The sequence below is a fragment of the Thunnus thynnus genome, chromosome 23 (genome assembly GCF_963924715.1).
Source record: "Thunnus thynnus chromosome 23, fThuThy2.1, whole genome shotgun sequence".
NCBI lineage: Eukaryota > Metazoa > Chordata > Actinopteri > Scombriformes > Scombridae > Thunnus > Thunnus thynnus.
The window spans coordinates 20,594,172-20,619,043 of record NC_089539.1 but is presented as its reverse complement, the minus strand read 5'-3'; the positions used below and the strand labels follow the sequence as shown (position 1 = coordinate 20,619,043).

The following is a 24,872-nucleotide window of genomic DNA, read 5'->3' as shown; positions in this document are numbered from 1 at the left end:
TTTCAAGGTTAACAAACAGCCAAAGCATGTTAACTTGGTTAGTGAACGTTTCCAACATGAGACACACAGCTAAAGAACAGCTCTGCATTCCCCGGCTGGCGTTTTATATCCATTATACATCTATAAATAACACAATAAGAAAAATCACACCGTAACGCATTCATGAAAGAATGATGAAGAGGAAGAAACAGAGGAGGAAAAGTTATGTTGAGCATATCGTGATGATGAAGACTTGCCTCTTGTAATCTGTCGATGTAGAGTCTGCATGTCTCCAGGTCACAGTCACCTCTCACCACCACAATGCCTACTGGGATGGCTGGGATACAAAAAACACACACTTAAGACTGGAAAATAGGTGAAAAAAAATAGTATTAAATACCTTGATTTAATAGCAGACACACACACACACACACACACACACACTCAGTCTTACAGATGTCTCTTAGTTGTTCCTTGTCGTACTGCAGTCTGTCGTACTCCTGGAGGCTAATCCGATTAACTCGCAGACGAAGACGATCTGGAACTGCGTGAGGACTGGAAAAAACACACACACACAAACGTGCATGTACGTGCACACACACACAAATACAGTCATGCCAAGCAGTCACACATTTCGGACAATCATACAACAATAAGGACACACAATACATACATGCATACATACACACACACACACACACACAAGTCACAAACAGAATCACGGCTTCTCAACATAATCATATTCATTTCTCGCCTGTCTGTGTCTTATTTCAACCAGCTGAGATCTTCCAGTTAGAGAATATTTTATAATTTAAGAGTCTGACATTTCTGATAAGTGGAGGTTGTAAAAAGTAGTAAACACTCCCCTCGGTAGAGCAGCTTTTACTGTAAAGATAAAGGCGTCTGCTCTCCTCTCGTGACACCACTCTGATTCTGTGTTTGAGTTTGAGGTGGGTCAACATTGTAAAGTCAATGTTTGTGGGCAATATTGTAGATGCAGGTTGATGAAGGCAGAGTATTGACATTAAAAACATGGTGGGCGGTGAGCCCCGGTAGGCTCCTGGTTAAGGCCGCCGCCATTTAACTGCAACGTCTGCGGTTCCTGTCATCTCTCAACTGTCGCTATCCAATAAAGGCGTTAAATGCTCCCCAAAAATATATATATTTATAATAAAAAAACATGGTGAGCAATAAGAAAACACCTCAAAGCCTCAAAACCTTACCTGCAAAGGAACTGAGAGGATTTAAAATGAAAAGTTAGGTACATCGTTAGTGCCACTTTTATGCTTCTCAATCAAAGCCGATGCAAAATGATGAGAACAGCTTTTCTGGGGGAGGGCATGGACATCAAGTGAGAGCCAAGGGGTTGGTGCGGGTATAAATAAAAGCACAGTTCAGGGTAAAAGTTAACGGTAAAGGGACTACAGCGGGAAGAACACCAAGACAAACGAGAGGCAGAAGCACATTGAGAAGTGGAAAGGCTTCAGCATGCTGCGATGCTCGCTCTCTCTCTCTCTCTCTCTCTACACACATTACTCACATACACAACACTAAAACACTCACATTCAACAGGACACGACTTCACTAGAGTTTGACCAATATGAGTTTTTAAAACCAAAACTAATACTTTTGGACTTGTAGGTGTTATCTTATATTGATTATGAATTTAGATTTGATATTTTGGATATTCTACATTTGACTAAAAGTTTAGAGAATGAAAAATGTCTCTGGACTTTTGATTTAATTTCTAATGAACAGGAATTATTAGAAAATTAAACCAAGAACATAAAAGTTTTTTATGCCATCAAGACAAAGAAATATCTAAATATAAACAGTCCAATCAAATAGTGCTAAAATGATTTTCTGATTAATGAATTAGTCTACTGATTGAAAAATAATTAACAAAGATTTTGATAACTTACCGTCACAGTATGAAGCAAAAATGGCAAAAAATTGTTGCTTCCAGCTTCTTAAATGTGAAGATTGGCCATTTTTCTCTGTTTTATTTCATTGTAAATTGAATCTATTTGGCAACGAGACATTTAAAGATGTAACCTCGGGCTCTTGGAACTTGTGATGGCAATTTTTGACAATTTTGACACTGTTTAAATGAAACGATTCATTAAAAACATTAATTGACAGATTAGTTGATAATAAAAACAAAGTGCTGCAGACATAAAATCAAATATATAACACATATATTCTGTAATGGCAGATATAACCTTTGAGAAGCTGCAAAATGTGAGTTCTGTTATAAAAAAGAATGATGTATAATTCAATATATTATGTCTGCATGGACTGTTAGGAAGGTAAAAATAACTTATTACGTCAGCAGTAAGTTTAAAGGAGGGTAAAATACACTTTATGTGAAGCAAACATTGTTCTCTGTCATTTCAATCAATCAAACTGTATCGCGTTCGTCATATCAGAGGTTACAACATTGACTGGATCAGCTCTGGTTTCAATAAAAGGATAAGAAATATCAGAAAGTTAAATATTGGTCCAACCCTGAACAAACCAAGACACGACAGCACTGACTCATTCAGACCAACACATACAAACAGTACAGTGACAGAGGGCTGAGGTACTTACACAGAGAAGGAGTCGGGGGGAGCAGAGAGGCGGCGCAGATCAGCTGCACACACCTTCTGAATACTACGGCCGCACACACACACACACACACACACACACAGAAGAGAGGAGGACCGCATGGAGAGAGAGAGGAGAGGAGAGAGAGAGGAGAGGAGAGGAGAGGAGAGGAGAGGAGAGGAGAGGAGAGGAGAGGAGAGGAGAGGAGAGGAGAGAAGAGAAGAGAAGAGGAGAGGAGAGGAGAGGAGAGGAGAGGAGAGGAGAGGAGAACAAGAGAGAATAGGAGAGGAGAGGAAACAAGAGAGGAGAGAAGAGGAGAGGAGAGGAAACAAAAGAGGAGAGGAGAGGAGAGAAGAGAAGAGGAGAGGAGAGGAGAGTAGAGAAGAGAGGAGAGGAAACAAGAGAGGAGAGAAGACAAGAGGAGAGGATACAAGTGAGGAGAGAAGAGAAGAGGAGAGGAGAGGAGAGGAGAGGAGAGGAGAGAAGAGAAGAGAAGAGACGAGGAGAGGAGAGGAGAGGAGAGGAGAGGAGAGGAGAGGAGAGGAGAACAAGAGAGAATAGGAGAGGAGAGGAAACAAGAGAGGAGAGAAGAGGAGAGGAGAGGAAACAAAAGAGGAGAGGAGAGGAGAGAAGAGGAGAGGAGAGGAGAGGAGAGGAGAGGAGAGGAGAGGAGAGGAGAGGAGAGGAGAGGAGAAGAAAGTAGAGAAAAAACCGTGAGAAAGGAGGAGAAAGGAAAGAGAAAAAGAAACAAGAGGAGAGAGGAGAGGCAAAGAAATAAAATAAGGAGAGGTGGAGGAGGAGAGCAAATTAGAGGAAAAGAGCAACAGCAAAAGAGATTAGGAGGAGAGAAGGAGAGAAGAGGAAACAAGAGAGGAGACCAGGAGAGGAGATAAGGAGAGGAAGAGAGATTAGGAGGAGAGGAGGTGAGAAAAAGAAGAAATAAAGGGAGTGAAGAGGAGACAAGGAAAAGAGAGGAGAGGAGAGGAGAGGAGAGGAGAGGAGAGGAGAGGAGAGGAGAGAAGAGAAGAGAAGAGAAGAGGAGAGGAGAGGAGAGGAGAGGAGAGGAGAGGAGAACAAGAGAGAATAGGAGAGGAGAGGAAACAAGAGAGGAGAGAAGAGGAGAGGAGAGGAAACAAAAGAGGAGAGGAGAGGAGAGAAGAGAAGAGGAGAGGAGAGGAGAGTAGAGAAGAGAGGAGAGGAAACAAGAGAGGAGAGAAGACAAGAGGAGAGGATACAAGTGAGGAGAGAAGAGAAGAGGAGAGGAGAGGAGAGGAGAGGAGAGGAGAGGAGAGGAGAGAAGAGAAGAGAAGAGACGAGGAGAGGAGAGGAGAGGAGAGGAGAGGAGAGGAGAGGAGAGGAGAACAAGAGAGAATAGGAGAGGAGAGGAAACAAGAGAGGAGAGAAGAGGAGAGGAGAGGAAACAAAAGAGGAGAGGAGAGGAGAGAAGAGGAGAGGAGAGGAGAGGAGAGGAGAGGAGAGGAGAGGAGAGGAGAGGAGAGGAGAGGAGAAGAAAGTAGAGAAAAAACCGTGAGAAAGGAGGAGAAAGGAAAGAGAAAAAGAAACAAGAGGAGAGAGGAGAGGCAAAGAAATAAAATAAGGAGAGGTGGAGGAGGAGAGCAAATTAGAGGAAAAGAGCAACAGCAAAAGAGATTAGGAGGAGAGAAGGAGAGAAGAGGAAACAAGAGAGGAGACCAGGAGAGGAGATAAGGAGAGGAAGAGAGATTAGGAGGAGAGGAGGTGAGAAAAAGAAGAAATAAAGGGAGTGAAGAGGAGACAAGGAAAAGAGAGGAGAGGAGAGAAGAAAGGGAGAGGAAAAGAGAAAAAGGCAGGGAGAAGAGATTAGGAGGAGATCAGAGAGAATACAGGGAGGAGAAAAAAAACAGGAAACAAGAGGAGTCAAGGTAAACAAATGAAAAATCATAAATAATTAAATAGATTACAGATGTGTGTTTTCGGAGGATATTTGGAGGAATGAAGGGAGAAAAAAAAGACGAAAAGAAAGAGGAGGAGGAGGAGGAGGGACAGACGGAAGAAAAGCCCAGAGGTAAGTGGACAAACATCGATAAGCACAGAGTACAGTAGCATAGCAGTACATCAAGCAAAGACACTAGTTACTGCAGCTACAGCCAGTAATATTTCTCTATTGTTCTCTGTCCCACATGCACACACGCTTATTGTGGCTCATAGACAGTTAAAAATAGACTCACATATATACATAAAGATATACATGAAGAGTTATTAGTGCTACAGGGACGGAGGAGAGTTAGTATCATTTCAGATAGAAATACGTTGTTAAATCCGACAATACTGCGCTGCTGCTTTGTCCCTGAGAGAAAACAATAGCTTCTTCTCAGCTGACAGATAATTTAGGAAAAAAAAAAGAAAAAACACACACACACACATATATTATCAGTGTGTCATCTGAGATGCTCCTTAGGCTTTCATTATTTGAGTGGACAAAACATACATATCCCTCCGCTGTGGTTGTGTGGTTTGGCGAGCTTGAAGAGAGAGATGTGGGACAATGAGAGGAGTGAATGTCAGCTCCCACTAAACAGATTGTATGACTCACTCACAGTGCAACCCGGGCTTTTACAACAGTGCTGGCCTACTTCCTCAGTCTGTATATGTGTGTGTGTGTCTGTGTTGGTGTGTGTGTGTGTGTCGGCGTGTGCGAGTGACTCACTCGTTCAGCAGGGGCACAGAGGTGCGTCTCTTGCTCTTCTGGACCATGTTGGCCTGATTTCGAAGAGAGATGCGGAGAGTGGAGGGAGCCAGTCGACATGGCTCACCGTCCACCTGGAAGACGCGACCGTGAACACAAATCATACATATGCGTTACTGTGGTGTTAAAAGGGACGTATCATGCACATTTCCAGGTCTATATTTTTATTCTGGGGCTTTATTGGTTTATCTTTGCATGAATTCAAGTAAAAAAAAACTCCTTTTTTATCTTATAGTGGTAATTTATGCAGCCCCTCAGTTCAGCCTCTGTCTGAAACAGGTTGTTTTAGCTCCTGTCTCTCTACAGAGACGACCTAAATAAACAATAGTAGCAGGATTTCTCTTCTTTATCTCGTTCTTTACTTAAAATGGAAACATCTCAAACACATCCGTACATGTTTGAGCCAAGAATCCGGTCTGAAATATGCAAGTGGACAACGTGAACAACCTTAGCAACAAAGACTACAGATTGGACGGCCGTTTGTGGCCATGTGCAAACAATCATCAAAAGCAGGAAAAGAGTGACTGAAGCCCTGGGTGTTGACTTGCAGGCAGCATTTTTACATACGTTCACCTCAAGTTTAGGAATCTGAAAATGACTGAAAACCACAAAAGGCATGATATGTCCCCTTTAAAAGGACTAATAGTTACATAAAACAAAGATTATTGCAGCCGTTTATATCTGTCAGAAGACTGTGAAACCTTGTGTCTGGTTTCCTCGGCTTCGAGCAGTTTCACATACTGCAGCAGCAGAGTTGAGGCAGGACGAGGTCGTGATGACTGAATTTTAATATTATTTATCTATTCAACCCGACCGCCTTCAGCAGTGGCCTTTTTCTTTTCAAATAAAGTGCGAGTGATTGTCTATGTGACATGACAGCAATAAACTCGTTGGGCTGCTGAGCCTGAAGGTAAATTCTTGACCTTGAAAATATCAGTCCACTTACTTGGTTTATCTGTAGCTTTCAGCAACATCTAATTGCCTTCATCAGCTCCAACTCTCTCAACCCCCACATGCAACCATCTGTTATCATGTGACCAAAATTCAATACTCCCATGATAACAACTAAATATAAGAGTCATGAATATATTTAGTCTAAGTACATTTTTAACATTTCAAACTCTGCGGTGTGGACTTTCCCCTTGTTTGATGAATTCTATGTATCAAAACATGTACTTTTATAGTCAAAAGCAATAAAATTGAGCCATGTTTTGCTAGTGTTCTCCTAAAATCTTTTACTCTCTATAGATATAATCAGTGGATAATAACACAACAGTCAATAAATACTCTACTCGTTTGTCAGGGAGGCCAGTGAGTGTGTGTGCTCACCTGAACAGGTACGGTCTTGAAGGTGGTGAGAACGACTTCTCTGCATTGGTGCAGTCTCTCCCCGTGACCTCCCACCTGTAGCGCCGCCTGGTGGACAGGAGGAGAGATGTACAGCAGGGGTGAACGGGTGGGGGGAGAAAAAATATACCACCCTGTTCCTTTTTCTTTGATTGTTTGTGTCAGTTCTTGTTGTTAATTGTGTTTATTTTGTTCCCGTATTCCCTCGTTTCTCTCACCAGTGAGGCCATGGTGAAGCCGATAACCTCGATGCAGCCGTCGTCATGGCGCTGCGGTTCAAAGTCCCTGTGGTCGCCTGTGTTTCCCCATGGCATGGTGCCAGCACAGTACCTACACACACACACACAGAGTAACAAACAAAAACAGTTTGGTAATTCAAGATATGCAACATCTTCTAGACGGTATCATCTAACATCATGATGGAGATTCTCCTAAACACAGACAGTGAATTGATTATTAAGACATCTGACCAGAGGAATATTGTACCCTCGGTGTGGTGTGGGAGGATTTTACTGTTCTTCTAACAGCTTCATTTTCAAAGTACCAAACCAAAATTAGACCTCTTGTCTCTTGCTTTAAGCAGCTACTGTACTAACCCACTTTAAAGAATTTAATTAGTCACTAGAAGGTTTTAGTGTCTCTAGCTTTTTCACTCTGATGGGAATACACTACATAATTATAATTAGGTGGAATTTTTGGGACATTACAAAGTGATCAAGATGTTTCTTCTTGGAACACAGAGTCAGATATTGGCAGCATCTGATACATCAGTCTATAATAATGTTATTCTAGCTCCCTTTCACTATTTTACAAACAAGTATAGCACAGTATCACCTACCTGGGAATGTTTAGAAACACAATGCACTGGAATTTTAACTCCTGGATCTTAGGAGTCAGATCTGTACCATCACACTGAGAAAGACAGAGAAAGTGAAAAATGTGAGTTAGAGAGAGTCATTTCTGCTGTTCTGTAAGATCAGAACCAGTTTTACAAAAAGGGCTTTTAAGATTGAGCTTGCTGATTCACCTGAACATGAATGAATATAATCCACTGTTTAAATAAGATGTAACTAATGTGAATTTAAGTATTGAGAGAACAACAGATTTTCACTCTCAGATCCTTTACTTGGTTTGACCTGTCTGTCTCGGCTTCACTCTCGGTTCTCAGTTTTCAGTCTCATTTTCAATGTCCTCGTTCTTGGTCTTAAACCTGTTTTGATGTCGGGGGGGGGGGGCAGGTTGGAAAGTGATTGATACGGCTCAAGGGTCATGTCAGACCTCCTCACTCAGCTCTTTAATGGACGCCGTCGAGGAGTTGTCGCAGCAACAAGATATATGGAGAAATGTGGACCTGAGGTGGGATGTGCCATTTTATGGATACAGATTATGTTTCAGGGTCAGAGTTTTCTACTTATATCATATTCTTTATGCCTTTTACTGTCAACAAATCCCATGAAAACATTGACATAACAAGTACTGTCTGATATATCTTATTCCTTTGTGCTGTAAAGCTCCATTGTTGTCCAAAAACTATTAAAAACACATCAATGAGCCACTCTGCTGCACATGTTCCTTCATTACCATGAACACAGCTGCTGTCAGTCGTCGAGGGAAATCTTCAGATGGGCCAATAAATCCTCAGGTCACCCACAACTTAGCATTAAACTCAGAACTTAGACAAAAAAAATACATGTGAAGCCGGTAGAGTTCAGTGTGAACAGGTTTACTGTGCATAAAGAGCAATACAAAGCAAACTGAGGCCTTTATCCCAGGATAAAGAAACCCTACTGCACAATCATAAAACACCTTATTATATACTTTTCTATGACTCCACCTAATGTGGAGCTTTATTGTCTAGACTCCACCTAGTTTTTTAACCATCATTAGTGACCTTGACGCTTTGGTAATGATCCAAGTATGTTTCATCTTAGAAACAATGGTGTCTCAGACTTCGCTAAAATTTATCAGTTGCACCTGGCTTAGAGATAATACTGTCTCAGCATCCTCCACATTTCTCAAAATAAAAACGGGCCCATCGGTCTCTAATCAGCTCACAGAGAACCAAAATATTATATTACTGATTAGCCCTCTAATTAACTTCCCTAGGCACTGTCTCTTATTGACATAAATGCTGTCTTCACACATTCACTGGCACATCCGTTTGATCATGGGAGCTTCCATCACACAATACACCAAATATGAAGCTAAAAATGGTCCAACAAATGCACGATTTCTTTTGGTTTAAATACTGTTTTCTAAAAACTACAGAGCCCAGCTGTTTTAGGAAAGTCTTTTTTTAAATTTAAGTATAAATTTGTCACCAATTTTCTAAAGATTTACTTCTTAAAATAGGCTGTTCTTGAGCTTGAGTGCCACAGGCAGGAAGAGGAAGTTGAAAAGTACTGAGACATGGAGAAATGCATTGGTGGTTTTGGTGCTTTCATGGGATTTCAATTCAATTCAGACTTTATTATGGACACAGCCCACGGGGGAGTCCATAGCACAATGAAATACAAAGAAGAACAAAAAAATAAGGCTTGTTGACACTGACATTGCTGGAACATAAATTTCATCAGATGTGAGGAAATCCATGACAAAATGATAAACTTTAACATCCCCATTAAGTCCCACGTATGATAATAATGTTGTGTTTGGTCCTAGCAGGGAGGTCAGCGGTCAGGGTCAGTGATAAGAGTGTGAGAGGGATTCAATGTCTCGCTGAAGGACACTTTAGCACAGCGGATGTTCAAGGAGCAGCTGAAAGACGGCGTTTTTAATCACCAGGCCGACCTGCTGCCCAGACATGTCGACATGGAAAACGATACAGACTGAGAGAGAAAGAGAGAGAGAGAGAGTGTGTGTTAACACTCACCACCACTCTGACGTGCTTGGACAAATCCCTGGAGCTTCTCTGGAGGAAATCTGAGAACGCAGCCTGCACACACACACACACACACACACACACACACACACACACACACACACACACACACACACACACACACACACACACACACAAACAGAGAAAAGGACCCAATCAAACAGAATTACAGTTCATTACATTTCCCTCATTAAAAAGAGATAACCCCCCTACATGCTTCCTCTTTAACGCCCACCCATAATGTCTTCCTTCCATCTCCCATCTACATCTGTACCTACAGGTTCTAAAAGAAAAGATTTTCTAGTCTGATGCTGGAAAGCTGGAAAAATAGTGAACTTAAACATTAATAATTAAAGCTTTTCAAACATTCTGTACTACTACTATACTAAAAATTATAATAAATACTATAAAAGTGCTGAATATAAGGTCAAAATTAACTAAAAACTCTGACATCCGCATTTTTAGTTAAGAACACAGGATGTATATCACATGACTCTTTGTTATTGCTTTAAAATCACCACTTAATGCAAATAGATTTGGTTTTGTATTGTAGAAAGATATCAAATCTTCCAAATGGCCTTTTTTAAAAGACCTCTCAGACATTCTGCTTCTTCCTCCTTCCAGTTATTAGTTCTTCTATTATTACAGCTTCTTCTTCTCTCCTGTCTTTTCCCTAATTTCCCTCCTTCACACAATACAGATTTCCTCTCCGCCTTCATTCTTGTGAAACACTCTACATGTGTGTACGTCTGTGAGAGAGAGGAAAAAGAGAGACGTTTTGGCTGCACGAGTCTCTGTATGTGTGCTGAAAGTGTGTGTGTGTGTGTGTGTGCAATAAGTCAAATGGGACGCTCACTCCTGCATAGAACATCTTGTTGCGGAAGCGACTGTTGAACTTTTCTGGGTTGGCCTCTGGAAGGACACAATGAGAGAGACAGAGGAGAAAAAGAAGGAGAATACATTAAATATCTTGCAAAGATAAGGGAATTAAAAAACAGCGTAAAAGGAAGGGAACAAGAAACTCATTTGTGCATGCGTGACTGCCGCGTGTGTGTATCCTTTTAATATTTTATCTTATTCTCTTCATCTTTCTTTTACAACAGCGGAGGACGGCGCATTAAGTGGAAGGAGATGAACCTAATGGAGTATAAATAGAGTTAATATGAGTTGAAATGTAGAGGAAAGACACTAAAATAGATTCCACTGACCTCTGGACTCGTGGAACTCAAGGGTGACGTGAGCGTCGAAGCCCAGGCTGAAGTAGTTGTTGAACACGTTCAGAGGCAGCTGAGGGCACGAGAGGAGATATTAAGAGTGAGTGTGTGTGTAGAAATATTATATATAACATTTTCACACATCCTGGTTCCCTTTCATAACGTACATCCATGAAATCTGACAACTCACATGCAAATTTCAGTGTTTTTATCCTGTGTTATGCTTCAATTTTATGCCTAGTTTGTGTTAAATTCTATTAAGTTAGTTGTATTTGATGTTGTTTTGTGAATATTTGGACAAGTGTGTTACATAAGTTATGTGTAAAGTTATAAAACACATTGTTGGACACATCACCCCCCCTCACCCCCACAATTAAAGTTCACAGCTGACTTCTAACCTTCTGCGTGCCGTCCTCTGGTTGGACGGCACTTTTCTCTACCAGGAGGTTCCATCTGTCCAGCTGCACCACCGAACCGTCCTCCACATGACACAAGACCTTGGACACGGGCTCATCTGTGTAACCCTGCGCAGAGAGGAATGAACACAAGCGAAGACAGAGACACAGAGAGGAAGTGGATTTGCGTTATATAACATATACGCAGTCATTAGTTGAAGGATAAGGCTTTTCTACATTTTTATTATTGTCAACAAATCTCATGTGCAGAGACAAACCAACAATGAAGTGATCTATTTACTGTGTATCCAAAGCCTGATATATCTTATTCCTCTGTGCCGTAGACCTCTGTTATTGTTCAAAAACTATTAAAAACACACCAGTGATAAGCTATATCAGGCTTTGGATACTGGGTTAGTCTCTCTGCACATGAGATTTGTTGACAATAAGAAAAATATAAAACAAACACCAGCCAAATACTTTAAACAATTAAGACAGTGGAATTTAACATTTATAAAATAATCTGTATTTTACAAATAGATGATTTCATATACTGTACATCACAGAGTATGCGTGGAGGTATGTGATCATTTTTGTAGCACTTATTGGGAATTAATGTAAAAACATACAAAATAAGAGTCACGTTCTAGGAAAGAAGATGGCGGGGTGAAGGTTAGATGGGGAGAAAAAGGGAAAGGGAGTAAAGGGAGAAAGATAAATAAAGAGGAAATGGAGGAAAAAAGAGGGAGAGAGCAGGAAAGCAGAGAGAGGTAGATGGTAGGAAGAAAGAAAGATGAAGGGATCTTTCTATCTAAATGATGACCTGTATGATACTTGCTCTTTCTATCTGTCGTACCGCCAAGGTCTCTCCTCCCAATATCAACTTGCTAACAAGAGGTCAACACGCACAGAGCGACGGAGAGAAAGAGTGAGATCGAGAGCGAGAGCATGTAATGATCGGCTTTCAGTGAGTGGTCATCGAATAACCACTTTAAGTGAAAAGAAAGCTGAGAGGAGGCCACAAACACACAAACATCTCACTTCTCTCTTTATCATTATCTTGTCTTTTTCCTATCCTAACGCCAATACATGTCTTCACCCCCACATTTTGTCCTCTGTCACTTCTTTTTCTCTGCTTTTTATTTTCTTTCTCCCTCTGGACAGGGTCAGGAAATCAGAGCGCCAAGGACCGCGCTGAGTGACACACACACACACACACACAGGGACACACGAGGAGACAACAATCTGATGATAGTAGCGCTCATCAGCAGGGCCTCCTCTGAGGTGTTCACACACACACACACACACACACACACAACACAGCAGAGCTCACACTCCGACACACAGCAGGTCAGAGGGACATTTACACTCACACTGAGACGGGGCAGGAGGGAAGCTCGGGCAGGTGGAGCGGTAAGTAACACAAGTGAGTGTCAGTGAGAGATGAAAAAGGTAAGGGAATGGGGAAAGTAAAGGAAATGGGAGACAAAGGAAGAGAATAGGGAAGAGAAAAGGTAGGTCATGGTAAGAGAAGAGGAAAGAAGTGAGGGAAAGGAAAGGAAAGGGAAACAACAGAGACAAAGTAGATAGAGAACCTGCAGGCAGAAATACCAAACAAAAGAAAGGACAAAAAGGACACACTACTAATTACACATATTGAAGATACGCATTTTCACTCAGCTCTCTACTTGTTCAAAGCATCTACAGTATCTCTCTCTGTATCAGGAATATTTCAACATTGTATTCCTGGAATGAAAAGTAATTTATGTATCTTCGGTCCATCGTTCACCACCAATGAGTGACAGTAAAATAATAACATTATCTTAACAGATCTCAGGAGGTGTAAATGCAATCTGTGCAAAAAGTGATTTAGAAATAAAGAACCTAATTTGAAACATAAATGGTTTTGGCTCCACGCATCATATAAACCCTGTAAAAACACATTTAAATGTCCCTAGAAAACTAAATTAACCCAGTTCAGAAGATGATGCAGATAATGTATCTTCAGTGATTAAAAATGTCCTAATTATGTCATAAAATTATGATTCAATTTGAAATACAAGGAAAAATATTTTATTTAAGCTAGTTTTTTTTGACTCAGACTTTGACTCAGTCTGAGAGATATTTGATGTATTATCACTGCTACAAGCCCACATATCTGCTCTAAAGAAAAGCCTAATGGAAGAATGTGGGAGCTTGCAAAGGTCTTCTTTTATGTTGCAGTGTGGTTATGCAATTTATGTGTGTGTGTGTGTGTGTGTGAGTGTGTGTCAAGGGGCAGATTCTTGATGCTTCAGCACTTCACCTTATTTTAGCAACAAACTGCAAGAGTATAAAGTGCCAACATGAAGAGGGATAGCGCGTTATATTTTATCTTTTTAAGTTTCAGTAACTCTGAGCACTTCGGTCTCGGTGGAAAACTGAAAAAAAAAAAAAAGACTCTGACATTTGTTTATGGTTGTTGTCACTGACGCAAGGTGAAGCAACGGTGAATGAAAATACTAGTTACAGCAGCCTCTGACTGAATCCTGAAGAAAAATGTGTCGCTACAAGTCTCATCGTGTTCATCAAGTTCACAAAATGTGTAACTAAACTTTAATTGCAAAATTTGACTGATGAATTTCTAAACTTGGTGCAAATTATCAGTTTGTTCTACATACTAAAACATCGTGGAAGCAAAAGCATGAAAGGAACTGTTGAAACATCTAATTTAAAGTAAAAAGAATCATTTTGTACTCTTTTAGAAGTCTGAAGTGATATTGTATTGAACTAATGTGGTCCTACTATATACCATTACATGCAGAACAGATAGACATATACAATAATTTCTACAATGGGAGCAACAACAACATCTTTACTTGACGTGTTGTGCTCTGCAGAAGTCAGACAATAGTTAAATGTGGGGGTTTAGAGGATGAGATACACAGGAAGAGAGCTCTCGTAGACTTCCTGGAATGCGGGTGAGTTATTCTGTAGCTCCCAGAGGTGTCGGAGATGTAAATAATGTATTTATTTTAACTGCATATCAATATTTGTCTGATATTTTGCATAATGCAAACACTTCATCGTTTTATATTTGTCTGGGAGATAACTATTCCTGCTTTTGTGGATACCCTGCTAATGTTATCATTTATATATACAGAAATGTACTGTCATTTTAAGGTATGTTATAAGTGCTGTGTTTATACATAAGCCCTATTTTCTATATTCTTCTTTCTTTGCAGTACCTGACCATAATTTCCCTCCTGCACCGACCCTAAAGTTTAATCTATCATATTTTATTCATGATATGGAAAAACAAGTTGACCTCAAAGTCATTAAACAGACACTTTTGAATGAATAAATACAGGGAGGAGAAACTGCTACAGTACGTACTGCGGCTCTCTGTTAACTCTGCGGCAGAAGTCAAGGCTAGGAACTCACCCCACCCCAGTTGAGCGTCCTGGCGAGGTCATTTCCTGTTCCCAGAGGAAGAACGGCAACAGGAGGCTGGGGGTTCATCTGTAGCTCATCTAGAGTGGACAGGATCCACCCCACCTACACAGAGAGACATGCACAGATCATATAAGCTGAAGAGATTTAGAAAAGAATACATGTCGTAGGAATAAAATAGAATAAAATAGATCCTTACCGTCCCATCACCTCCACAAGCGAGGATCCTCAGATTTGGCACTTTCCTGTACAACTCCAACCTGACAAATTTGCAAAGTGGACAAAGCAGAGAGAGGCCCGGTTACAGAATAAAGGAGACTTCTTCATAAGAAAGAAAGTGGCGCTGATTGGTGTTGAGTGGGTGTAATTGGTCAGCGATTGATGAAAATTGCTCAACCCGTGAGCGGAGCATTTTAATAAGAGAGACTAAATCTGAAGTGTGAAGATATAGGAAAGCAATTTTCACCCAGCAGATCGCTGTGATAATAATAAGTGTGATGTATGATGAGGATTTGAGGAGGAAATTATTACAGTTCCTAGTGGAAGATACTTACGCCTCTCGAAGCCCACCCTGCGACAGGTCAAAGACTTGTCGCGGGTTCAAGATCCACATGAACATCTGTAACACCTTGGCACCCTACAGAAAGAGAAGTATAAACTGAATCCATCCTAATGTTATGATTATGATAATAACCATAAAACATTTTAAGGTGTCCAGTTTGAGCTGACATCATTGGTCACTGGCAGATTGTAATATCTCCTGAACAGCCTGATGGAGGCTGAGCGAGAAGATTTTTTTTTACCTTATTTCAAATAAATCATCCAACAACATCCTGTGGAGATCCACACAGCGGAGGCGTAAATTAATAAAAGACTTTCATTTGTTAAAATCTGATAATGCCATGATGCAAGATTATCTCTTGTAAAGTATGATGGTGTTCAGTAGAAAAGGTTGTTGATTAGTATGTCTCACTGCTTTTAAAATTAATAGTAGACAGAGAAAACAGGATGAATAACAGGAGCGCAGTGTTTTCTTCTCTCAACAGTCCTTTGAAATTATAGCAACGAGTTGGTATAAATTACATTAAAGGACCCTTCCCACTGTAGCTTGTAATAGTGGGTGACAACAAAAGATTAAAATGTGTGCTGACCTGGTTGCCCCCGCTCTTGGGATTAACAAAAACTAAGATGGGCTTCATGAGAGGAGAGGGGAGGGGCTTCAACATGAACGGACGCCATTTGGACTCCTAGGGAAGAAAAAGACAGAGTAAGATGTGCAAAACGTGACAAAAACACCCCAAAACACTGCTAAAAGGCACATACGGAAACACGTATGCAATAGATCAATCCTCCACTGATCAGGCTGCTCCTTATTATCTACAAAAAACTAACAAAAACTAGACTAGAACATCCTACCTGGCAGAACTTCTCATTCCCTACATTCCTCCATGTACACTCAGGTCACAGGATGCAGGCTACCGTACCGAGGATTTTTTTCATACTCCTGATAAAAATAATTAAACCCTGTACTGGTTTCTGTTCTTGTTCTGTCTTGAATTTTTATTTTATTGTTCAGTGTTTTCATGTGTTACAATCTATTTACCTGTAATTTGTAGTCTACTGAGACCTCTGTGATTCTACACTTTAAATAAACGTATTTACTGATAGTGATATATGTTAAAAAATAGGTGGCTGACAGCTGTTAAACAGCCAAGATGGATGAACAGAAAGACTTGCAAAGCTCATCCAGTTCTAATCTGGTTTCATTTAGCTTTTGACGATGACATTTTTTATCATTTATTTACATATATGCAAATTTATTTAAAAAAACCCACTTTATGTTCAGTTTCAGCTGGGGACGTCATGTATTATGTACATGTTGAGTTATAGAAAACATTCTAGTTATGTTCAACTTTGAAATTGTGTGAAAGGAAAATCTAAATTATAATTATAAACACTTAAAAAGCCTGAATATTAAATATCCTCTGTCTCCCACTTTCTCTGTCTGGTTCACATTGTTACTTACATCCATTCCCTTCTTGCTTGTCCTTCGTTTGAAAGATGTCCGTTTTTTTCTTCTGGCAGAGTTCTTAAGTGAGCTCTAGGGTACACAAACACACACACACACACACACACACACACACACACACACACACACACACACACACACACACACACACACAAACACACCCAGACAGTCCAATGGTTAGTTCACTGTCACTGTGTCCCTTGTGGTGGTAATTAAAAGTGCAATGAAGCATGTGATGTGACTGAGGGATGTGTGTGTGTGTGCGTGTGTGTGTGCATGCGTGTGCGTGTGTGCAACGACGAGACAGAGACCCAGAGTTCTCCCAGACAGATCAGACATGTGTCAGCTCATATCACATCACGGCCAAAAATTACACACACACACACACACGCACGCACGCACGCACACAAACACGCACACAGTTTTTGACACACGCCTTCTTTTTGGAGTTTTAAATTTAGATCCAATAAAGTCAGTTCTCGTTACCGTCACAAAATGACAGCTGAACTTTATTAACCAAGTGCACTGACCGCTGGGAGAGTGAGTGTGTGTGTGTTTGTGTGTGTACACCTGTGGTTTCCTGACTTTGATGATCCAGGATGGAGGTACTATGACTCCAGCGTGGGCCCCCAGTGAACATGGCTCCTCAATCTGGTGCAGCATGAAACACGTCACCTTGTTGTGGAACTGCAACAGAAACGTCTCATTATTTATCTTATTAATCATTTAATCCAGTACAAATTATACATTTACATGACATTAATAACTGAACAGATCTAGAACTAGAAATACACATGATAGCAGACCAGAAATCGAAGTTTCCAACCACAAGATCAAATGTGTGAGTGTTAAAAAAGTTCCTGAGCTTTGAAAGTGGAAGAAATGGTGATTTTTTTTAACACATATTTCTGCAGCAGAATAAGATATATTATCAAGTTTGGAGCATTGCTACGGTGTCGTTTTCAGTCCTCTTGTGACAGAATAGGTGTTGTTCCTACTCGTCTGCTCTCTCGCACTGGTGTGTGTGTGTGTGTTAAATGAGACGTGACTTCCTTGTGGGTTTGGAAAAAAATTGACAGTACTGAAATAGAAAAATCAACATACTTGACCCTTTGGGATTTCTCTTTTTGGAACTGAAATGTATTTTATATTACATAAGACCCTGACTGTTTACTTGTTTTAAGGATAATTCCAGTTTATTTCAACGTTCACACTCACCAGTTCTATTATAGAGATTTGGGGAAACATGGACTCATGCAAAATGACATACAGTACATCAGGGTAAGATGTTGAGGCTCCAACATCATTTTTACATGAATCATTTAAAATGTTTGACTCTGAGTCTGAATGAAATGTAGCACAGAAACTAGCTGCCTGTAGCAGCCGTTATGGATAACCTCATCAGGATCTACATTGACATGCTACAGCTGGAGAGCACATAGAGAGCTACAACAGCCACATTTATGGGAAATGTCAGGTTGAAATACACCGGAATTACCCTCTAAATAACTTTCATACTTAAAGTTATATTGTATATGTCTGGTTAATGTTCTTGACAGCAGGATTTTACTATATTTTATGAGAATTAATGCAATGGCCGAGTTACTTACAGCCTGTTTACACCAGGAACAACTGATGGCGATGATTTCTTTACTGTGGAAGAACTTCTGTTGAAAACTCTGTGAGAACAGAAAGGAACACACTGATATAGTCTGTATGAAAAATAATAACTGTTAACAACATTTATGTGTGTGTGCATGTGTGTGTGTGTGCTTACCTTTCCACACTGTCTACATTTCCCTTCCTGTCTTCGTCTGTGAACCCAGTGATGTCTCAGTATGTTCTGCTGTCCGAGAGAGAGACGCTGAAAATAATCATGTTTTTTTTTCTCTGTCTCTCACACACACAATGCAAACAGGATACATGCTAATTATTTTCTATCAGATGTATATGGTTATTTACACATTTATTTACTCACACACACACACATACACACACACACTAACGTACATCTCTGAGGCACCGGGATCCCCCCTCTCTGAAAGTTGGCTTGCATCTGAAGTTGATCTGAAGAGAGAAAAAGAAAGAAAAGAGAGAGAATAATATATGTATTTAAACAGATTAAACAGATTTTTGGCACAAAAAAAATTGAATCCTGGCAGCTTAGATAATAAAATATTTGTACCATAAGGTAATATAACAATATTAATATTTAAAAGTTGGAATAAATAATTGAGGAAGTGTCTAACTTTTGAAAAATGTGAAACACACTCCAAAATGTCCATGCAAATCTATTTTGTTTATTTTTCCAACCAAAATGTTGTGCCGTTAATGACCAAAACTAGTCCAAAAAACATTCAAGAGGTCTGTGTTTATGTGGGTGTGTTGTCACGGGGACCAGAGAGAAAATGAAATACAATCCAGGAAGTCCAGTCCAGTAATAGATCCAGTTTGACGCCACAATACTACACAGGGGGGTTTTAATACTATGAGAAAGGATTTTTTTTACAAGTCTGTCAAGTCATAATAGCAGCAATCATTTCCTTGTATTGATGAACGAGAGAGAAACTGTGATTATGCAGTTTACATTGTTTTCAAGCATTTGATTGGCCAAAAAAAGTGTTGCTGTTGATGCTGCGTTACTAGAGGCTAAATCTGAGCTGGTTTTTGATCAGTGCTGTATGTCAGGAGATTATTATGACTATTTCTACAGGATTAAAAAAAAAAATTATATTCGCTGATGGTGTGAAATGAAAACAGCTTTGACACTTCCTGGAAAAGATGACAGACCTTTTCGCCTACGTTTACGCTACGTTAGCAAACATGAGAGCCACAAACGCTGATGTTGAGTAGAATTGACTCTTTCAGTTCTCACGCCTACGCCCATTTTTACGTCTAAATGTAGTTCAAAGAATGGAAGAGGAAACTCAGTCTTCTCAAATAACTGTCAAAATTCAAAGAAGGCCATTATGTTTTCACAACTGCTTGTGTGTGTGAGTGGGTGTGAGCGGGTGTGAGCGATACCTTTTCTAGTTGCTCTATGCAGCTAGTGTGAACGACGATCTTACAGGCTGCACATTTCCTTCTGGGGGCCGACTTCTTAAAAGGAGACAAGAGAGACACAGCACAGAGGGCGGTGAGATGCACAAAAAAACCCCAAAAAAAACACACACAACACAAACAGTGCAAGAATGCTTACCGATGATATAAACACCCTGTTAAACATAGATTAAAGACACGCAAATACACACACAGAAATGTGCTCAAGGTGCCCAAACATTTCACTTTCTGTTCAGTTTAAAAAGCTTTTTTTTTTATGAACAAGATTAACTGTCCAATGACACTCCAGACATAAAAAAGGACACTTTAACATTTCAGTTTCAGTTATTTTTCTTCACCAGTCATCACACAAAATAACAAAAAATGAATTATGTTGACATTAAATTAGCTGGTGGTTAACATCCTTGGCGCTTCTGAAAGCAACATGCTCAAAAATGCACTTTTATTTGTCAGTTATTAAACTATTACGCCAAAAATACTATCCCAGCTAATATAAACTAAACCTCTAAATGAGGGATGTGAAAATGTCAAATTGGTGACTCAGAGATAACCTCAGTCATTTATTACACAGCGTGACTGGAAATGAAAAAATAATAGGCAAAAACACTCAAGATGAAAGTGCTGTTTGCTGCCCTTGCACTTACTACAGAAAAAACTACTCATTATGGATAATATTATGACAGCAGATAAATGGAGTGGTCTCAACTCCAGTCAATGGGTTCACTCTCGACTGTCACAGCCAGCAACACTTAATGGCTGCTTCATGTATCATAACAACAACAACACCCAAAAAAAAAAAGCCTTTCACTCTCACATCTGATTGGTTAACAGTTGTAAACATCCTCATTCAATACATCATATTAAGAAAAGCTAGATGCTCGTATGCAAGATGTTCTGACTAAGAGGCAAATGTTTTTGACAACATGATTAAAGTAAATTGCAGGAGTGTGTTAATGGAGGAACTTGGTTACCAGTAATTGGCTTTTTTTTGTAGCTACAGCGTGGTTACTTTTCAAGTTGATACTGTAGAAATCTACCTCGTCTATCATCTTCATCATTTTTTTATATTGAGGATTACGTAATCCTACAGACGTGGTTTTAAAAGAGTTTAACTCTCAGTTGATGAAAGGGATTAATGCAACCATTATCACTTAAATAGCTGAATTAATTCCTTTCATCAAGAGTGTTGGAATTCATGAAACCAAGCCGGTAAAAAAAAAAAAAAACACACTTTCTAAGAAAACGACTGAAAGGATGAGACTACTGCTTATTCTATATTGCATAACTGTGAAGGTAGAGCTGACAGTTAATGCGGCCTCAGAGGGAGAACACGGTGCAGAGGCATTCAATAAACTAATGATGTTTGACTGCGCACAGAAAGAAGCAGTCCTGTTCATCCTGTTCCACCTCGTGACCCTCTTTACTCAGTCCTGAGAACTACAGGAGACTCTTAAGGGAAGACTACAGCCTCAACAGCGAGGGTCACATGAACAGCGGGGTAGCTGAGTTAGCACGACCGCTAGCGAGCTAATTTGCTAGCATGTTTACTGCAGTTAGCTTATAGACTGCACTGTCTGTTGGTTCGACAATGTTGTTTTATGTGTTTTTATAAAGAAAAATGTTTCAGTTGATACATTTTAGTAGGAATTTATTATTGAAAATGCTGTTAGTTATCTTTTACTAAAGTGGCATTGAGCTGTGCCCTCTTCATTATCTGATATTTCTTTTGTTTGTGACAGATCCATACTAGCAAAAACAAAAACAAGCAAAAACATTTTTCAAGCAAAAAACATTCTCTGGTTCCAGCTTTTCAACAATTTTCTGTTTTTCTTCATCATACATGACCATGAATTGAATATCTGAAGGTTTTGAACTGTACCTTTACATAACTGAGCAGTTTTTTCACAATTTCTAAAACATTTTTAACATAGATGAAACAATGAATCAAGAAAATACACGGCAGATTGATTGACCGTGCAAATAATCGTTAATTGCAGCTCTAGAAAGATTCTGCAGTAACAGAACTGTTGACAGAAATTGCAAAGTAATTGAAGGGATCTTTAAATCCTTTCCAGACCTTTGAATCGAGTTGACTGATTCTGGTCGGGCGTCATGACATGAAACAGCGTTTTCTTGGCTGGATCCAATGAGCGCCGCGGGGGGAACTAACAATTAGCCAAACAGTGCTACAGGTGGGACTAACGCTGTTGTCAAGCTGTGCACCAGAACCAAGGAGAGTAAAACTAGGCAACGCTGATCAAATATGAAGACTCTGTTACTGCATTGCATATTTCTCACCTTAAATGTTTTCAGAAACATATTTTAGTGTACTGTTTAGCTGTGATATGATAATATGAGAAAGTTTGTGACTCAGCTGCCATGTTGAAAACAGACAAGCCAAAACCAAGGACTAGCCCAGCTCGCAGTACATCATCATCAGCCAGAGAGTTTAGTGCTGATCGAATCGAAGATGGAAATGGAGTGTAACGAGTTCACAGCTCTGTCTGATATCAGGCAAGTTGTTTACATTATTGCTCATGAAGAATATAATGTCATTTTTTTTCGGGAGGTTGGCTTTCTACAAGTATTTACTATTCATTTATTTCTATCTCAATCATCGTCAGGTTTTTCTAATTTTCAAGACACCTTCAGTTGTCTCTGTCCGTCATGTGACCCTCGCCTTACACATCATGACGGTCCCTCAAGAGTCTCCCTGCAAACTACCGTGAGAATTTATACACGGATGGCATAAACAGCACGAATCTCACGTTACTTTAAATATTCAAAGTCTCTGCGGCATCCTTCAGACTGCCAGGTTTTTTCCTTGATGATTAAAACGAAATCAGCCGTATCTCGCCGAGCGCAGGTAGGAATGTGCTTATTCATGTCATCCATGACTGTCAAAGCAATCCGAGATTCCACTGAGGTCAGGTTGTCCGTTTAAGTAACCAAAACACACTGATAGAATATTTATCTAATTAAAGTCAAGACTGAGAGAGATTACAGCATATTTATTTTTGCTCCAGCAGCAGCAGCAGCAGCAGCAGGACTGTGGTAGCCGTCTCACCATGATGTTATGTAGACACTGTAATGTCTCACCATCACTGGAAAAGTACATGAATGTGTCATTAAACTGTATTACTGTCAGTATTAAAGGTTATTTCTCAGCTCTCCGTTCCAAGAGCTGTTGTTCCATGTAAGAGCTGCGGGCACAGAGAGATAGAGAGTCTATAATACCTGTAATTTAAATATGCTTTTTCCGCAGCTCTGCATACTTGTGTTTAATGCCACTTGAAATCGTTTTTGTCTGCTTTCCAAGTCATTTCTTCTGCTGCTCTGCGGACACGGTTCATCTGAATGAGAGTGAGGCATCCTGTTTAAAATAACGCCACATTTCTAGATGTTTCGGAACACAAGGACACAAGGATCTGTTTCCAAAACACTCGGACCACCTGCTTTGTCCGACGCTGCATACGACTCTCTCGCTGGTTTGACCTCATGAATCATGAAGGGGAAGACGGAGCGGAACACATTTTATGCATTTGATTTTTGTACTTTTTAAAATATTGAGCGACAAATGTGTGAAAAAAAGTCATTTCATCCTGTAATATATCTAACTTTATGAGTCGCTGGCACTGAAATCACAGCAGTATGTTTTAAGAAATCACAGTTCAGTCTGTTCTTTTTCTTCCCAGTCCTTCTGTTCATCTCAAATTCACAACAGTAGAAAAAGATCAGTTTTACTGCTGCTGCATTACTGGAGTTAATCCTCTCTATGTAACGCCTGGTTTGTGGCCGGTGTCTGACCTTTTTGTTGTTGTTTTTTTTTTAAAGACCAGCTACACCTGGTTGACAACCATGTGGCTCCACAAATCTTTTAAAAGCTGGTGACGTTAAGTATTACCTGCTAAAGTCATCAATTCTTTCCAACTGAAGTGATGTCTGCTTTGCAAAACAAGCCATTTAAAGAGATTGATTTATTGGTTTGGACCTACTTTGCCGCTACATTAAGGAGACGTAACGACCAAAGACCTGCTTTGAAAATATGGATCACCTCTTAAAAAACCAGCAGTCCAGTCAGTGAAGCACAGATATGATTGCCGACACTACAATATTAATCTTTTAAGTGACATTTTCACACAAGTTAGTATAAATTCTCATTACAACGTTATAGAACAACATTGACCAGCTATATCCTGACATATGCAACACACTGCACTATTTGTACTACTGCTTTCATCTGTATATACTCCATACTTCATACAATCTAATATTTTAACTCTTAGCACCATTTATTTATTTATTTTATACACTGGTTTTTTATCTGCTGGCAGTATTTACTTTGAATTTCAATTTCTCAGTATTTCCTGTCACTCCGCCAATAACAATTTACAGAGAAGTACAGATGTAAAGTATCTGTACACGAGGTAACAAGTCTGTCATCACCACCTTTCATCACTCAGCAGTACATAAGTTTGGGAATTATTAGTAATAAATCAATTAATAGATCAATTTTACTTAATTTTAGAGCATAAAGATGTTTTTTTTTCCAACTATCAAAATCACACAGATACAGTCCATATCACACGTAACGTCTTGTATCAAAAGCATAAATTCATACACACACTGTACACATCATAAAAATAACAATACAACTGAAAAAACAGCATTACTCAAATTAAAAATAAACTCCCAAACCAGAGGAGGAGAATTAAAAGTAGAACTTTGGCAGTTTTTGGTGGGATTTACTCAAGTGTGATTTTCTTATCTTTAACTTGTGATTTCACTGTATCAGCCTGTGGATTTTTGACCTTTACTGTCACACCTGTTTCACGTCTGTTATTCGTTTTTCTGCTGTTATCAAGAGCAAAAATAATAAAATGAAATGTCAGTATTTCATTTAGAGAGTCTCACAGTCTTGTGGGATCTCAGAGTCTTTTAAACCTTGACGAGAATAAAATACTTAGAAGAAAAGATTTCCAAAACTTTATTGCTATTTTACTATGAGGCAATCAAAAAGATATAAGTACAAGATATCACACACACACACACACACACACACAAGTGGTCAGTGTGTACACTACTCACTGCGGTCTTTAGTAGGCAGGTGTCCTCTCCCAGATAACAGAGCTCCCCCGAGCAACTCGTCTCCATCCACAGGTGATCCCCGTTCACCGCGTTCTCCTGCAGGGAGACGGGAAATAATGATGATATAATAATA

General features: G+C 39.7%; 1 protein-coding gene across 10 annotated transcripts in view; it reads right to left on the bottom strand.

Moving 5' to 3' along the window:
• dgki (diacylglycerol kinase, iota) overlaps positions 1–24,872 on the bottom strand; it is an 80,638-nt gene that overhangs the window by 16,860 nt on the left and 38,906 nt on the right. For 3 of the 10 annotated variants that reach the window (XR_010925850.1, XM_067582519.1, XM_067582525.1), the window contains exons 3-24: positions 24,740–24,835; positions 19,616–19,690; positions 18,602–18,658; positions 18,369–18,455; positions 18,202–18,270; positions 17,162–17,278; positions 16,589–16,663; positions 15,714–15,809; positions 15,117–15,199; positions 14,762–14,822; positions 14,554–14,667; positions 11,134–11,259; positions 10,730–10,808; positions 10,378–10,433; positions 9,513–9,575; positions 7,479–7,552; positions 6,859–6,970; positions 6,623–6,709; positions 5,255–5,367; positions 2,572–2,634; positions 434–534; positions 237–316 (exon numbers count right to left, since the gene is read on the bottom strand). Coding sequence is in view for 9 of the 10 variants with exons in the window: in XM_067582519.1 (XP_067438620.1) it covers positions 237–316; positions 434–534; positions 2,572–2,634; positions 5,255–5,367; positions 6,623–6,709; positions 6,859–6,970; positions 7,479–7,552; positions 9,513–9,575; positions 10,378–10,433; positions 10,730–10,808; positions 11,134–11,259; positions 14,554–14,667; positions 14,762–14,822; positions 15,117–15,199; positions 15,714–15,809; positions 16,589–16,663; positions 17,162–17,278; positions 18,202–18,270; positions 18,369–18,455; positions 18,602–18,658; positions 19,616–19,690; positions 24,740–24,835 (1,884 nt within the window). In the remaining variant the exon portion in view is untranslated. The remainder of the gene's footprint in view (positions 1–236; positions 317–433; positions 535–2,571; positions 2,635–5,254; positions 5,368–6,622; positions 6,710–6,858; positions 6,971–7,478; positions 7,553–9,512; positions 9,576–10,377; positions 10,434–10,729; positions 10,809–11,133; positions 11,260–14,553; positions 14,668–14,761; positions 14,823–15,116; positions 15,200–15,713; positions 15,810–16,588; positions 16,664–17,161; positions 17,279–18,201; positions 18,271–18,368; positions 18,456–18,601; positions 18,659–19,615; positions 19,691–24,739; positions 24,836–24,872) is intronic. The other 7 variants (XM_067582522.1, XM_067582523.1, XM_067582524.1 and 4 more) reach the window with 7 other exon arrangements.